Raw genomic sequence first — 15,872 nt, 5'->3', positions numbered from 1 at the left:
TGGGGGAGCCCAGAGCGCCGGGTACTCACTCCAGCACGTCGCGGTTGAACTGCTTCTTGCTGTTGCCCAGGAACTCTCCAATCATCTGGCGGCTGAGGCCCTTTCGCTGGAGGAGGAAATGGGCCACACCAATGGGGGTGTCCGGGATGAAGCCGCGGGAGATCAGGAACTGGATGCCCTTGTCCGGGTTTCTGGAGGTGGGGAGAGTGGGGAGAGTGGGGAGAAGCAGTAGAGAGTGAGCTGAAGCCACCCATGACTCTTTCCTCCCTGTCTTCCACCCATAGAAGTGCCCAGAGGTTCCTTGGAAATCCAGTTCCCCATTGGAAGCACCTCTCACCAGAGCCTCAGCCCACTGAACGTCCTCACGCAGAGGATGGTGCGTGACCAGAAGGAGGACAGGGGAGATCTGCAAACAAAGTGAATTCCAGAGCAAGTGGAGAAGGACCCTTCTCTGTCCCTGCCTCCTGGGTCTTACCCCAGGCCTGCCCTTCCCCCTACCCATATCCTGTTGTCAATATGCAGGTCTCCACCGCAGATGCCCCAACCCTGGAGAGAGGGTGGGAGAAACAGAGGTGGGATCTCCGCCACACCCCCTCTTTCCTGTGCAAGCTTTGAAGCCATGCTCCTCCCTGAGCTGTTTCTCACCGGTCCAGGAGGAAGTAAGTGCAGAAACACAAGGTAAGCACTTAGAACCTTCCATAGCATTTCAACATTTCCAGGACAACTAGGCATGTGATTGTTTTCTAGCAACTCATTTTATTGTATTTTACAAAAGTATTAGCCCACAATGTATTTTCAGAGGGGTGTGGGGGAACAAAACTGGTCCTTCGCTATGGATAGTTTAAGAATTACTGCCTTGGGGGAGACAAGTATCTGTGTGAGTTTTCATGTGCGTGAAGAAGTGACACTGTGGAAGTGGGGGTGGTTTAGCATCAGATCCGCCTTCCCCTAGGTCTGCCGAGTACTAGTTATTTCATCGTGTGCAACTCGCCTTACTGGTGTGAGCCGGCTTCCTTTTCTGTAAAACAGCAAGGTAGTACCTCTGTGTAGATACTGCTGGGAAGATTATAGACGCTTTATGTAAGGTGAGCTATGAACAGTAGCTACTTCCTCTAGAAGAGAAGCCTCTTGAGGCCAGGGGATGTCTCCTACTCACCTCTGTGGTCACAGTGCCTGGCACCCAATAAATAACAGCCAAATGAATGGATGAATGTGCATTAGGGCCAGAGAGAGATGCTCTTGGCTTGGGGTTATGAAGCGACGAGTGGAGGATGGAGGCGAGTGCCTCATGGACTTGACATTTCCATGGAAGGGGCAGGTGTGCTTCCTTTCCTCGCTTGGGACTGGCTGTATACATTCTGTGTCTCATTGGGGTCTCTGAGCTATGGCAGTCGGTCATTTCTCCCCTGTTCTCTTTCTACTCTGCCTCTGCCTGCTTCACACTCTCTCTTCCTGGTAGCCCTCCCCTCTCCTACTCTCTGCTGGCATTCCTTACAAGGCGCCTCTCCTCCCTCCCCCACCAGCCCCGCATTTCATCAACGCTGGGAGCTAATGCATTTTCCCTGGCTTCATATTCCACCCGAATGATTGCTGCTTAATCCTCAAACCGCCTGGACTGCTATTTACTTAATACTGTCTTTTCTTTTACATTCTCTTACTTTTCAAACCCTAGCTTCATCTTAAACTGTAACAGTTGTGAAAGCATGTGTTTGATGTGTTATTTTTTTCCTTTAATCTCTCTTAAAATAAACTCAGAATGATTAAAAATAAAATGCGTACTTCCTAAACATGACCCAGGGCTCAGGCAAGGCACAGATGCGCCTGCAGGGCCCTGGGATGACGTGGGCAGTTACCTGGTGCCCTGTTTGGTGGAGGAGAGGTGTCCCTCCTCCTTCCATCCCTCCCATGACGTCCAGGACTCCGGGCTGGGGGCCAGGGCTGACTTACATGTTGAATAGGTTGAGGCCGATGCGGTAGAGTCGCTTGCGCAGGGTGTCGGTGGAGAGCGTGGGCGACTTGCAGCTGGCTGGGTTCTCGCAGTGGTAGCGCGGCAGGCTCAGGATCATGGCCTGCAGGGCATCCTTGGAGGCGGAGGCCGACACCTCCGAGCCTGACTTGGCGGACTTGGTGGACGTGCTGCTGCTGCTCAGCTGCTCCAAGTCGCCTGCCTCAGCCTTGGCCCCTTTCCCCACTTCTGCCGCCGCCTTCTCCTCCTCCTCCTCCTCCTCCTCCTCCTCCTCTGCTTTGGCTGCTGTGGCTTCATCCACCGCCCCGCTAGCCCCAGCCTCTGTGCATGAGTCCTCCGCTGACGCGTCCCCCCGGCCCACAGCGGGGGCTTCCGGGGCCTCCTGCCCAGGGGTCTCGCCCTGCTCCGCCTTGCCCGCCGCGGGCTCTGCTGTGGCCTGGGCCGTCTGAGCGCCTACGCAGTTGGCTACCGACAGAGCCGTGGAGGAGGAGACGGATATGTTCTGGTTGGCGATCTGCACCGTGACGTCCCGGAAAGCCATCATGAGGGTGCCGCTGTGGCCCGGGGGCAGGCCGGGCGTCTCCGCGGCCTCATCCCCGGGCCCAGGGCCTGCGCTCTGCGGCTCCCGCATCTCGCCCTCCAGGCCCGGGGACCCTGCGGCCGCCTGCAGGGCCTGGTGGAGCTGGTAAGCGCCACCCTCCTGCAGGGAGCACATGGTCTTGAGGCTCCAAGTACTGAGCGCGTCGTCGATGGACTTGGCCAGGGACTGCACCTGCTCGGTGAAGGAGTCCTCCAGCTCGGTAAGGGTGCCCGCGAAGGTGGGCGGCAGGGATGGCGAGCGCACCAGCGGCAGCCCCATGAGGCCGTAGCCCTCCATGAGCGCTTTCTCGGCCGCCAGGCTTTCGGCCGTGGGTGCCCGCACCTTGCGCAGGGAGATCCGCCGTGGCAGGCGGCTCTCCAGAAGCGAGTTGCGGATTTTCTCAAAGTTCTTGCTGAGCTGGTATTGGCGGAAGGCGGTTTGGATGGTGCAAGCGGCGCGCCGGGACACCAGGTGACCCCCGTACTTATGTTCTAGCATTTCAATCTGCAAGGACAAGACAGAGAGGAGGAAGGACTCAGAGGGGAAAGGTGGTCAACCCCTCTGAGGAGTGGTGGAGTCACCGGGCCAAACTTGGGTGGGGCCCAGGAATGGACAGTGGGGGGCTCCTGGGCAGCCCAAGTCTGAACCGCCTAGCATGTCACGGCCACGCGCAAGACTCCTAGAGGTGTAGGATGGAGGGATCCGTTCTGGGGACGGGTGATGTCCCAAGGGCCAGGAGGGAGGTGCTGTGTATGGTGGACAGATTTTGATGCTGTGGCGGGTATTACAACATGCTCATGGACGGGCACAGTAGCTCAGGCCTGCAGTCCTAGCCTCTTGGGAGGCTGAGAGAAGATTGAGCTTAGGAGTTTGAGACCAGGCTGGGCAACATAGCTGGACCTTGTCTCTCTCTAAAAAAAAATAATAATAAAATAAAATTAAATTAACTGGGTGTCCTGGTGTGTGCCTGTGGTCTTCAGCTACTGGGAAGGCTGAGGTAGGAGGATTGCTTGAGCCCAAGGAGTTGGAGGTTACAGTGAGCTATGACTGTACCACAGCACTCCAGCCTGGGCAAAAAGGTGAGACTTTGTGTGTGTGTGTGTGTTTTTTTTTTTGAGACGGAGTCTCGCTCTGTCACCCAGGCTGGAGTGCAGTGGCCGGATCTCTGCTCACTGCAAGCTCCACCTCCCGGGTTTACGCCATTCTCCTGCCTCAGCCTCCCCAGTAGCTGGAACTACAGGCGCCACCACCTCGCCCGGCTATTTTTTTTCATTTTTAGTAGAGACGAGGTTTCACTGTGTTAGCCAGGACGGTCTCGATCTCCTGACCTCGTGATCCACCCATCTCGGCCTCCCAAAGTGCTGGGATTACAGGCTTGAGCCACCACGCCCGGCCGTGTCTGTTTTTTTTTTAAGTTCATGTTGGAGATGCACACAGAAGTATTTATGGGTAAAATGCATGACACCTTGAATATATGTTAAAATATTCTGTCAAAAAATGTGGAAGAGTTAGATTAGATGACACAACATTAATATTAATAAATATTAATAAAATGGTTACAGCTGAATGATAGCTGGGGGGAGTTCATAACACTATTGTTTCTACTTTTGTGCACACTTTAAAAATAATAAACAACGAAAAACAGAAATGCTAAAAACACCTCACAGCTCCTCGTGCTTCCCCACTCCTCCCCAGCAACCATGTCTCTGTGGTGGTTTTTTTTCCCTGGGAACGTCAGAAGGGTTGGGATCTGGGCTGGACCATCTGTGTGTTCCCAGGACATAGTCAGCTGCTCAGTAAATGTGGCTTTGCTAAAAAGTTGAGTAGGTGTCTCAAGAAGGGGGGTCCCTCCAGGCCACCGTTACCAAGAGTCCCCAATTTGAGTCACCTCTGTTCTTATGGTGGGAGCTGTCCAACCAGGGCAGGGCAGGGTGGTGCAGGCTCGGGGGCATGGCACCTCACCTGGGCAGATCTGATCCCAGGAAAGCTTCTGTCAGGGGGCCAGTGTGCCTCCTCTCGGCTCCGTCCTCCTGTGCACGGGCTTTCTCCTCTCAGGTTGCTACACTCTCACTTTTCCACCCTATTGAAACTTCTCAGGAAAGGACAGGGAAGGTATGACGGAGCCATGCCCCCAGAGGCTTCTGCCTTTCAGTAAGGGACAAGGCCTGTGAGAAGGTGATGGGCTTAAATGGTGGCATCCTAGACTCTGATCAGCCGTCAGAGAAGTTTGGGAAGTGAGAGTGCTCCAGGTTCCTGAAATTATGTCCTATTCACAACCAGACATGCCAGGTACACACGGTGCCCTTCCCGAACAAAGAATCGGGATGCGTGCGCTGAGATGAACGACTGGAGGCAAGAACAACGACGTCACTCCCATGTTCTCCAGGGATCATGGGTCGGGAGCGGTACAGATAGAAAGGCCACACTTCATCCCTCAGCACAATACTTCAGCCTGCTTCCTGCTCCACTGGAGCCCCCAAAGGCTGCAGCCAGAATGAATGCCTGCCTCCGTGCCCTCTGCTCCCTTCCTGCAGGGCGTGATGGGTGCCCCACTACCAGGCTAGCAGCGGTACCCTCTTAGCTCAAGAGACCTTGAGGATACAACCCCAATCCACAAAGGCAATCCCAGGTAAAATGGGGCATCCTCAGCATCCTCAGGGCTTGTCTTCAGTGCTTCCAGCCTGGCCATTCAGTGCCTTCCCCATTCCCACACCTGGGGACATCATTCTGTCTCCCCCAGCATCCAGCCTGACCATTCAGTGCCTTCCCCATTCCCACACCTGGGGACATCATTCTGTCTTCCCCAGCATCCAACTCTACCCTCGGAGATAGCTGGAACTCATGCAGATTCATGTGTAAATGGCGACTAAGGCTTCCTATATGGTTTCTCTCAAAGCTACTTGCATTCCATAAGGGACAAGGCCCTGAGCAGGAGGAAGCTCCCAGTGCTATCACAATCCCCCTGTTGGAGGGGTCTTCAAGGTGCTCTAAACCACACCAAGTGTATTCCTCATCTACTGCTGTGCAACACATTACCACAAATCCAGCCACTTAAAGCAGCACCTGTTTATTTCTCACGTCGCTCTGTGAATCCAGTCTGGGCATGGCTCATCTGGGTTATCTGCTCAGGATCTCACCAGGCTGAAACCAAGATAGCACTCAGGGCTGCAATATCATCTAAGGTGTGGGGTCCTCCTTTGAGCTCACTCTTGTTGGCACAGTTCAGCTCCTGTAATCGCAGGACTTAGGCCCTCAGTCACCAGAGGTTGCCGGCCATCCCCCGGCATGTGGCCCTCTGCATAACCTGATAGCTCAGTCCTTCAAGGCCAACAGGACAGTGTCTGTCTGGGCCTTCAGCTTCATTTATAGGGTGGACCTGACTAGTTCAGACCCACCCTGGATGATGTTTCTTTTTATTAATTCAAAAGCAACCAAATGGTAACCTAATCATCAGAGTGATGTCCCATCACATTCACTCATCCTGCCCATACTCAAGGGAAGGGGATTACATAGGATGCGTACACTGGCGTGAAGGGGACTTGAGGGCCATCTTAGAATTCTGCCCACGGTGTGAACTGGACAGCTGCCCACTTGATCTTTACTAGGTATGACCTCATGCACCCATAAGAGACACAGACACTTGTCTCTGAGGCATTCTGTTCCTGCTCCTGCAGAAATAATGTAGCCTGGCTCATTCTCCCTGCTGAACTTGGACACACTTCCTGAGGCCTGGAATAGGGACTTGGCTTTGGCTCAGGCAGGAAAGTCCTTCTCCAGGGGAAACGTAGAGAGGAAGGGGACTGAGCACTAAACTGGCTCCTTTACTCTCAATTTCTGTCAACCTTACTCAAGCACCATGAGAAACGGACAGATTTCCCATTTCTTTCTTTTTGAGATGGAGTCCTGCTCTGTCACCCAGGCTAGAGTGCAGTGGCATGATCTCGGCTCACCATAACCTCCGCCTCCTGGGTTCAAGCAATTCTCCTCCCTCAGCCTCCAGAGTAGCTGAGATTACAGGTGTGTGCCACTGTACCTGGCTAACTTTTGTATTTTTTTTTTTTTTAGTAGAGACAGGATTTTGCCATGTTGGCCAGGCTGGTCTTGAACTCCTGGCGCCTGGGTGATCTGCCCGCCTCGGCCTCCCAAAGTGCTGGGATTACAGGTGTGAGCCGCTGCACCCGGCCAGATTTCACATTTCTTTTCCATCTGGCCTATTTGTACTCCTAGGGAAACCCCAGGCCCAAGAACATTCTTCTGCAGCACGAGATGCTATTGGCAACACAGGGAAGGTATGAAATCCATTGCTCGAGATGCTCCCAAAATGGTGATGGGGTCCAGGCCCTTGGCATGGTGTCACCCTGCTTCAAGGCAGAAGACTGGCTGACATAACCCTAGGAGACTCCGTCTACTACTGGGCGATGTCGATGCTTCACCCAAGCAGGAAAGAAAACCAGATTTTACATTCTTGAATCTGTCCCATCACATCCTCCACTAGACATCAAGCCCCACGAGGGCCGATTTTGCCCTCCATGGTCACTGCTGTCTCCTCCAACGCTTGGACAGTACCCAGCACATAGTAGGTCTTCAACGAGTATGTATTGGACAAATTAATTCCAAAGTTATATTTGTGACTCTCAAAAACCTTCCTAACCTGACCCACAGCAGATGCTCTCCCCCTCCTGCCTCCTTTGTGTGTTCAGCTCATCCCACAGGTGCTCCTTTTACTCCGATTTCCTTCTTTCTATCTGCAGCTTTGCACCTGGCCACAGATCTTTCCAGATCTCCCCAGGCTACAGCGTAACTCTGCTGACTCCACTGCCTCTGGGGCACTAGCCCGTTCCCTTTATTCCTATTTTCCACTGAACCTCTAGGAACACTAGCCTCTGCCTCACTCCAGGAGCAAACGCCAGATACTGACCCAACCCTGCCCTGAGCCCTGTGCGCTAGCTCCTGCTGCCTCCCGTCTCAGTCAAGGGCGAGAGATGTTAAACTCATCCACGGCCCATCAGCAGGGAAGAGGCAGATCTGGGGCTTGTCACTCAGCCCAAGGGCCTCCTCAGCCTCCCTCCCTGCTCCTTTCTGCAGCTCTCCCAGTGCTTATTACTCAGTCTATCCGGGTTGTCCTGTCTCCCTACAACCTCTTAATCCTGTATTCTGGCCACAAAACTCCTATGTGCACTGGTTACGAGTCACATGGGTGCCACTGCCAGTCTCCACACACATTTTAATTCTCCCCATACACTCTGGACATCGTCCATAGCTTCTGCGTTGGACATTATCAGAGGAACCTGTGACAGGTGATAATTAACAATGAATTAAGAGGGGAGCTATGTCAGGCAGAGCCTTCCAGGTCACTCTAAACAGGCTCCCCAGGTTGACACCTTCTCAGCCCTGTCTGCCTTCCCTCTGAGGACCCAGTGCATTCTCTTAACTTCACTCTACTTTGATGGGCCGGTGAGCAAGTGGCAAATAAGGGGAATGACCGGCCCCAGATCCCTGCTGATTGGCCTTGGATGAATTTAACGTCTTTGACTCTCAGTTTTCATATCTATTAAGTGGGGCTTATCTTGCTGACCCTGTATCTTCTCATGAGGATTAAATTATTTCATGTAGCACCCAGCACACAGCAGGAGCTTACTAAGTGGTAACTGCTTAATGGTGACAGTGATAATGATGGGAATGACTCTCAAGTCTCCATTCCTAGCCTTGATCCCAGACCCACATTTCCAACAGCTTGTGGATCCTCTGTCCATCTAGACTGTTTTCCCTACCTCACCCAAACCAGCTCTTGTTGACTTCCTTATTGGCCTGACAAGCACCCAGCCTGGGAAACTCGCCTTGTCCTGGGGTTTTTGTTGGTCCTGTCCACTGTGTTTGTCAGCCTGCTGTAGCTCCCGGGCCCCCCACCCCTAGACCTTTGGCAATCACCCATGATCTTCCTTCCAGAATGTCACCACATAGGGCTCTCTGTCTTCCCACTTGGACGATGCCCGCAGCATCCTTACTATCTCTGTGTCCTTCTTACTCCCACCATCACCTCACACTGCAGAACCAGACCCAAGCTCTCAGACAGCAGGCGTCAACACAGGCTTTTCTTTGTTTGAGAACCATTGCCCCAAACGGATGCAAATGCTTCTTCCTGGTTTTCCAGCCCTAACAATCTGGCAGGGCCACAAAGTCCACAGTGCTCAGCAGCTCCTGCCTGCTCTCCCCGACTGCCCCCACGAGTCTTGGGCACTCATTTGCGTTCTCTCCCAGCCTGCAATGCTCTCCCCAACCTCAACTCCCAGCCTCCCCTTTCGTCTAGGTAGAAATGTCCTCTTCTTCGAGACCTATCTCAAATGTGCCTCCTCCATGCAGCCCTCTCAATGCCCGGAACAGACGGGGTCTCCCTGCCTCTGGCCTCAACTTCTCTTTGACACTCAGTCTTTGGCACTAATCTTTGTGGCATTTCTCCAACCCATCCTTCCCTCCCTTTCCCTCCCCCAGGCTCCAACAGAGCATAAGTTATTCACAACATCAAATATGTCTTAGTCATCCTGTCCAGCACCCAGCACCTTAACTGGCATGGAGCAACTGCTCCCTGAATAACACTGGAATTCAGTTCTGGGCTCACCATCACGTGTCCTAACCCATTTAACAACCAACTCCCACTGATCCCAGACTTGGGCCTGCCACACCCCCAACCTGCACTGTCCCCTACACCTTCCTCCCCACCCTCAATGCTCAGTGCCACCCCCTGCTCAGAGCTCTCACCGCAGACTGTCCATCACAGGCAAGACAGCTGTCCCTGCATCTCTTGTGCCCAGTGCTGGGCCAGACCTGTGGTTGAGGCTGTTTGCAGACATGAACTAAACTGAATTCTCTCCTGTGACCCCAGGGAAATCAAAATCCAGGCTCTTGTCCAGGCCTGGGCTTGGAACCCAGGACTCCATCCTTCCTCCCACCCCGGCATCCTGGCAGGACATGGGGACTCATTAATGGCCTAGGTCAGCTCCATCCACGACAGCCAAGCCCTCCCATCTACCCCAGTCCCATTCTGAACCAGAGCCAGGTCAGAGAGCAGAGAGAGGTGGGGCAGGGAAGGCGCCCCAGGGAAAGAGAGGTCTGAGCCCACTGGCCAGGGAGCAGCTCTGCTCACTTCTCTCTAAACCCCAGAAATCAGGAGGACTGATGGCCTCGCCTCCTCCCAAGAGAGCAATTTCTCAGCTTCTGCCAGAAGCATCAGTGGCAGGGGCCGCGGGGGCCTCCGTCTCTCTAATGAGCCTCTCAGTGTTAATTAGAACAGGCTCCCTTTTTTCAGGTTGCTGCGGCAGCTGAGCCTGAAGAGGCCGCTGAAAGATGGCGGCCAAGCCAGAGCGTGGGGAGGAAGAGCCGCTAGCTGGGGGGCACAGTGCTGAGGAGCGCGGGCCAGGTGTGGGGGGCTCCAAATGTGAATGAGAATTTGCTCCCATCCAAGACTTCCCAGTTGAGACCATGAAAGCACAGCCTGTTGTAAGCCTCCAGAACTTGGCCAGGTGAGCCCGGGTGTGAGGCTGAGGAGCAGAGAGCCTGGGGAGGCTGGCGCTTTGGGGGTGTTCGGAGAGGCCCACAGGAGCCTTGGGTCTGTGCTGGGCAGGGCTGTGGCCTCCTGCAAGGCAGGGGACTCATGCCTGCTCTGTGTGCCCTCCTCCCAGCCTGCTGTCTGGAATACAGCAAGTGCTTGACACGCAGGGCATTGAGGCCTGCCTGGGAGCAGGCAGCCAGGTGGGCATGGGGGACGCGCTATGGCTCAGCCAGTAGTGAGGTCACGAGACTCTCCAGTGGAGCTGTCCCAGGAGTGGCTCTGAAGCCAGGTTGGGCTGCCTGCCCTCCTCATGCTCCACAGACTGTGTGCCACTTCCACGGGGCCTGTTCCTCACTGTAATGCCAAGAGATGGTGGACGGTACTCGCTCAAAACCACGGGCTGTGGAGTCCATGTCTTGGCTGCATTACTTCCTAGGGCTGTGTCCTTGGGCAAGTTCCTTAACATCACTCAGCCTTAATCTTCCCATTTCAGAAATGGGACAGTAATGGTGCCAACCTCACGGGGACACTGTGCAGACCCGGGGAGATAACACATGGCAACTGTTAGCCTGGGCCTGACACAGAGCTACAGCTCAGGCAGTACCACTGGTGCTGGGCCTGTGTCTGCCCACCACTGGCCTGTGTCCGCCCACCACTGGGTCTGTGTCCGCCCACCACTGGCCTGTGTCCGCCCACCACTGGCCTGTGTCTGCCCACCACTGGGCTGTGGGCACCTTGATGACTTGATGACTAGGCCTGTATCTTTTGCATCGTAGTGTCTTCAGGCCTAGCACAGGGCCTGGGACGGAGTGGCTGTGCAGTGCGGTTTCCCGAACTGAATGAACTGGGGAGAGGAACAACCCCTGGAGTGCCCCGTCCTCACCACTGTCCTCTGTAGGCTGGTGCCCCGGTGCCCTCTGTGCCCATGGTAGAAATCTCACCTTCAGCGTGGGAAGGGGCCAGGAGGCACTCTGGTACAACCCTTGGTTCACACATGAGGAAACCAAGGTACAAAGAGGGAAAGTGACTCAGAAACAGCCACCACATCTCCCTGAAGAGGTGCCTCATAGTGAGGCTGGACCCTGAGGCTTGGGGTTTGGGGATCTGTGGGAAGGGGCTTCTCTCCAGCAGAACATGGCTTCTGTCCAGGACCTGGCTCGGGGAGCAGGGTCCAGATTCTACTGACCACAGCTCCACAGCCCTCTGGCGTGGACAGCCCAGAGGGCTCTGTAATTCAGATGGCCAAGCAGGGCTCCAGTCACTCCGCAACAGGATACAAACCCCCTCGAGGGCTTGGAGGAATTTCAAAATCACACCTAGGCCCTCTATGTCCTGGCCGTAGCCACTTTCCTAAAGGGCTCCCCAAAGGAACCTGCATGCTCACTCCTTGGCCCGCCCTACGTTGTATCCCCCAGGACTGCGGGGGTGGGGTGAGAGGGTCGAAGGCAGAGGGAGCAGAGAAGAGCTGGCAGGAGGACCGTCTTGCTGTGTGACTTGTGACAGGTGCTGGGGAAGGGCCAGGAAGCTGGAGGGCAGGCCTCGTTTGGTCATTCACTTGCTTGTGCCTTCATTCCTATGTTCCTTCCCTGGTGAGCATTTCCTAGGTGCCCAAGACTGTGCAAGGTGCAGGGCAGCAAAGGTGGGCAAAGACAGGGCAGTTCCCAGGGCACAGCTCCAGGAGCACTGGCTCTTCCTGTGGGCTATGCAGCACCCTGGAGGTGTCCTGAGCCCCACCTGCTCAACTCCACACAGCCCTGAGAACAACATGGTCCATGCAGTTAATCAGAACAGCTCCCACTCCCAGACAGCACAGAGGAGGCAACAGGCAATGGGTAAAAGCACGTGCCTCGGCTGCAACCTGAAGTATGAGCAGAAGTCTCCCAGGTGCAGCAGACGGGGTCAGGGACAGGCGAGGAGTATCGCCAGGAGAGGAAACAAAACCACACGAAAGCCCAGAGGTGAGGGTGGCTTGAGATTCGGGACAGCAAATAAGAACGGTTGGAAGCCCCGTGGGGCTGGGACTGTGGCAGGGAGCGGGGAGAGGCCTCTGTCCTGCACACCAGGAGGAGCCATCAGAGGCTCTCCCAGGGATCACCGCGGTCAGAGGTGCACTTTAGGAAGATGACTCAGCTGCATTGTGGAGGTGAGGTTGGAAGGAGCACAGCTCAAAGAAGGGGAAGCACAGGAGGTCTCGCCAGGGGCGCAGGCAAGAGGAAGGATGGCCTGGCCTCCTGAGGCAGGGGCAGTGGGGAAGGCAAGAGAGGGTGGGATTCCAGAACTGTTAAGAAGCAAAGTCTAGGCTTGGGGCTAGAGCAGAGGTGAAGGAGGGAGAAGAGCCAAGGAAAACACTCCTGGGAATCCGGACTGGCTGACACAGGAGGCTTGGCGGGTCGGCGGGCTGGGGAGCTAAGAGTGTCCAGCACTCCTCCCAGGCCATGGACCACAGGATTCAGGGTGGCTGGCGGAATCACTGGGTTCTCAAAGAGACCTAAGGCAGTCGGTTCCGGGCCCCAGGCTGTATACCCATCCCCCTTTACGTTACCTAGTGACCATTTCCCCTTTCTCATGCTTCCAGCAGCTTCTTCACCAGGCACTGCATTAAACACTGAGAATATAATGAGGACCAAGTCATGCACCTGCCTTCAGGAGGGGGTCAAGCAAACAGGAAATGCTGACACAGGGCTGAAGGGCTGTGACAGGGGACACCGGGGTACTGTGGGATCACTGAGGGGGCACCCAGTGCAGGCCTGGGAGGCAGGGAAAGCTGCCTGAGAGGAGGAAGAGGTACCTAAAGCAAGTCCTAAAGCAAGAGAAGGCTAAGTGCAGGGGTGTGGAGGGGAGTGGAAGCTTCAGAGATTGAGGCCAAGGGAAGAGCCTGTGAAGTCCCCAGAGACAGGAGGCAGCTGAGGCCAGAGAAGTCAAGCAACTTGCTCAAGGCCATACAGCTCATGGCAGAAGAGAGAGGAGTAGAGTTCAGTCTCCTACAAATGTGTGCCATGTTTCCAGGAACCTTGCTCTAGCCTCCTCAAGCCTTACTGGTCCCCTTCCCCCAACCCCCAGCCTACACTTGGTCTAAAGGGATACACAGGTCAGGGGAACCAAGCTATTCTCCCAGGCTGGACTCATTCAGCGGAGGGCCCTGCTGCACCCACTGCCACTCCTCACCTCACCTGACTCAATCTGGCCAACGTGCAGAAGCTATCTATTAGAATTATGCCCCCATAGAGAAAGCCCACAGTACCGACCAGAATCCCGCACCAACCCCGATACTGCATCCAGTCAGTCAAAACCAAACGAACTCACCTGCCCAAACCAATACACACGTTTTATCTGGTGTTATTGACCGGATACTCCTTAAGTGGAACTGTAATCTCTTTTGGGGGCAGGTACAAGCATTATTTTTTGTTTCTTGGTACCCCATTCCCTTGTTGATTTGCAGAGCATCGTTATTTTTAAAAAATGCTCACCCAGCCCAGGTGCGGTGGCTCATGCCCGTAATCCCAGCACTTTGGGAGGCGGAGGCGGGTGGATCACCTGAGGTCAGGAGTTCGAGACCAGCCTGACCAACATGGAGAGACTCTGTCTCTACTAAAAATACAAAACTAGCTGGGTGTGGTGGCGGCGCCTGTAATCCCAGCTACTCGGGAGGCTGAGGCAGGAGAATTGCTTGAACGCAGGAGGGGGAGATTGCGGTGAGCCGAGATCGCGCCATTGCACTCACTCCAGCCTGGGCAACAAGAGTGAAACTCCGTCTCAAAACAACAACAAAAAACAAAACAAAACAAAAAAACCTCACGCAGTGGGCTCTTACTGTGTCCAGCACACTCTGCTGGATGCTGGGGAGGTATCAAAATGGATAAGAGATGGTCTCTGACCTCAAGAAGCAGAGGACCCCTCATCTGGCCAAGTGGCCCCCAGATCACACTATACGTCGCAGGTGGATGGTTACCCAGCCCTGCCTGGGCACTCCCAGAGACACAGAACTCCCTACCTCACAAGCAGAGCATTCCATACTTTTAACAGTTTATTTGTTAATTAAGTTAAAATCTCCCCCTCCAATAGCCTTCATATACTATATCTAAAACTTGTTTTCCTGTCTGCCATCTCTCCACATAACCCCAGCCCATCCTCCTGCTCTTCAGGAACCTCAGGGTTCTTGTTTCCTCCCTTAAATGCAGCCTCCAGCACCAAGCGTGGATCTCGAGGGTCCTGACCATCACCATCAGCGGCGCGGGGCTGCCGGGGGTGCAGCACTCCCTTCTGCCGGGCAGTGCGGGCCTCCCGTGAAGTGTGAAATGGGCCCTTCCTGCTCCGGCAGCTGCTTCCCCTGCTCCTGGCTGAGCTTCCAGGCACCTGAATCCCTAAGGCCAGTCTCTCAGGCTGGAGCCTGAACGTCTTATACTAGTGTGGTGGGCTTTCTGAAGCTAGGAGCAGAATTTTAGGTTTTTCCACATTTCATCTGACTTTTTTATTTTTCATTAAAACCATCCTTCTGTCCTGATGAGATGTTTTTTGTTTTGTTTTGTTTTTCTGAGACAGAGTCTCGCTCTGTCACCAGGCTGGAGTGCTGTGGTGCAATCTCAGCTCACTGCAACCTCCTCCTCCCAGATTCAAGCAATTCTCCTGCCTCAACCTCCTGAGTAGCTGGGATTACAGGCGCCCTCCACCATGCCTGGCTAATTTTTATATTTTTAGTAGAGACGGGGTTTCACCATGTTGGTCAGGCTGGTCTCAAACTCCTGACCTCGTGATTCCCCCGCCTCGGCCTCCCAAAGTGCTGGGATTACAGGTGTGAGCCACTGCGCCCGGCCCCTGATGAGGTTTTTACAAAGTCTGTGATGCTATCCCCAAGGTATCAGCTGTTCTCTTTCAGCCTTATGTCATCAGCAGCCAGGTGAATGTAACCTGTGTGCCTCAATTTGCTGCCTTGTCTGATGGTCGACCTGGACGGCGCTTCCACTTAACTCCCTGGGATTTTTTTTGATGGACATTTTTTGGATAATTTGGTTTGAGAACAATCCCGCTTACTACATTGTTAGTAATCCACACATTCCCAGCATGTGCACATAGATGATTTGGAGGATTTGGTCAAACCCTTTACTGATGTGCTGCCTACAGCTGGCCTGAGCCAGGACATGTTTGGCATCAATGCCAAGAGAGGAAGCAGGTTAGTTTGGCTTGACTCAGTCTTAGTGGAGACTAAGCTTCCTTTCTGAAGGTACCTTGCCTATTGGGTTGAAGAATTGTTCTTTAGAACCTTCATATTTTAGGGCAGAAGGGACCTGGGAAATGATTCAAAGTTAATTCCAATTTTTTGCAGATGACAAAATCAATGCCTGGAGGGCTTAACTGGCACTCCCAAAGCCACTGGGTTCATCAGGAGGAAGAGCAAGGATTGGATCCCACGTCTACATCTCCAAGTTCAAAGTCCTTTCTTTAACAGTATCATGCCATCACACCTTTCTCGAAGTGCACACACACACACACACATACACACACACCCCTTCCATTAAGACTCTTGCCTGCCAAGACAAACTGAGGCATTATCTTTTTTGGGAGTTCAATGGGGGCCCCACAATTGGCCACTTTCTCTTCCTGAATGGAAGATGGAGGCCCAGGTCCCTCCATGGAATTTGTTCTCCAATAGGGAAGCTTTGGACTCCCCCAGTCTGGATGGATCTTGGGAATCCTGTCTGCTTCCAGGAGACCTTTGTCTTTGTGCCTCGTTTGTGCCTGTGGGTGCCTAGCATCGACTCCCTTGGTGGGCATGGAAACTGGAC

The 15,872-nt window shown here is 54.1% G+C and overlaps 1 protein-coding gene across 1 annotated transcript in view; it reads right to left on the bottom strand.

Moving 5' to 3' along the window:
• IQSEC3 (IQ motif and Sec7 domain ArfGEF 3) overlaps positions 1 to 15,872 on the bottom strand; it is a 115,499-nt gene that overhangs the window by 36,702 nt on the left and 62,925 nt on the right. Inside the window, 2 exon segments of the mRNA XM_017864631.1 lie at positions 30 to 191; positions 1,948 to 3,050. Coding sequence (XP_017720120.1) covers positions 30 to 191; positions 1,948 to 3,050 — 1,265 coding nt within the window.

Source organism: Rhinopithecus bieti, unplaced genomic scaffold (assembly GCF_001698545.2).
Source record: "Rhinopithecus bieti isolate Rb0 unplaced genomic scaffold, ASM169854v2 scaffold_74548, whole genome shotgun sequence".
NCBI classification, from domain to species: domain Eukaryota; kingdom Metazoa; phylum Chordata; class Mammalia; order Primates; family Cercopithecidae; genus Rhinopithecus; species Rhinopithecus bieti.
The sequence above is the reverse complement of the archived record's forward strand: the minus strand, read 5'-3'. Positions and strand labels throughout refer to the sequence as shown.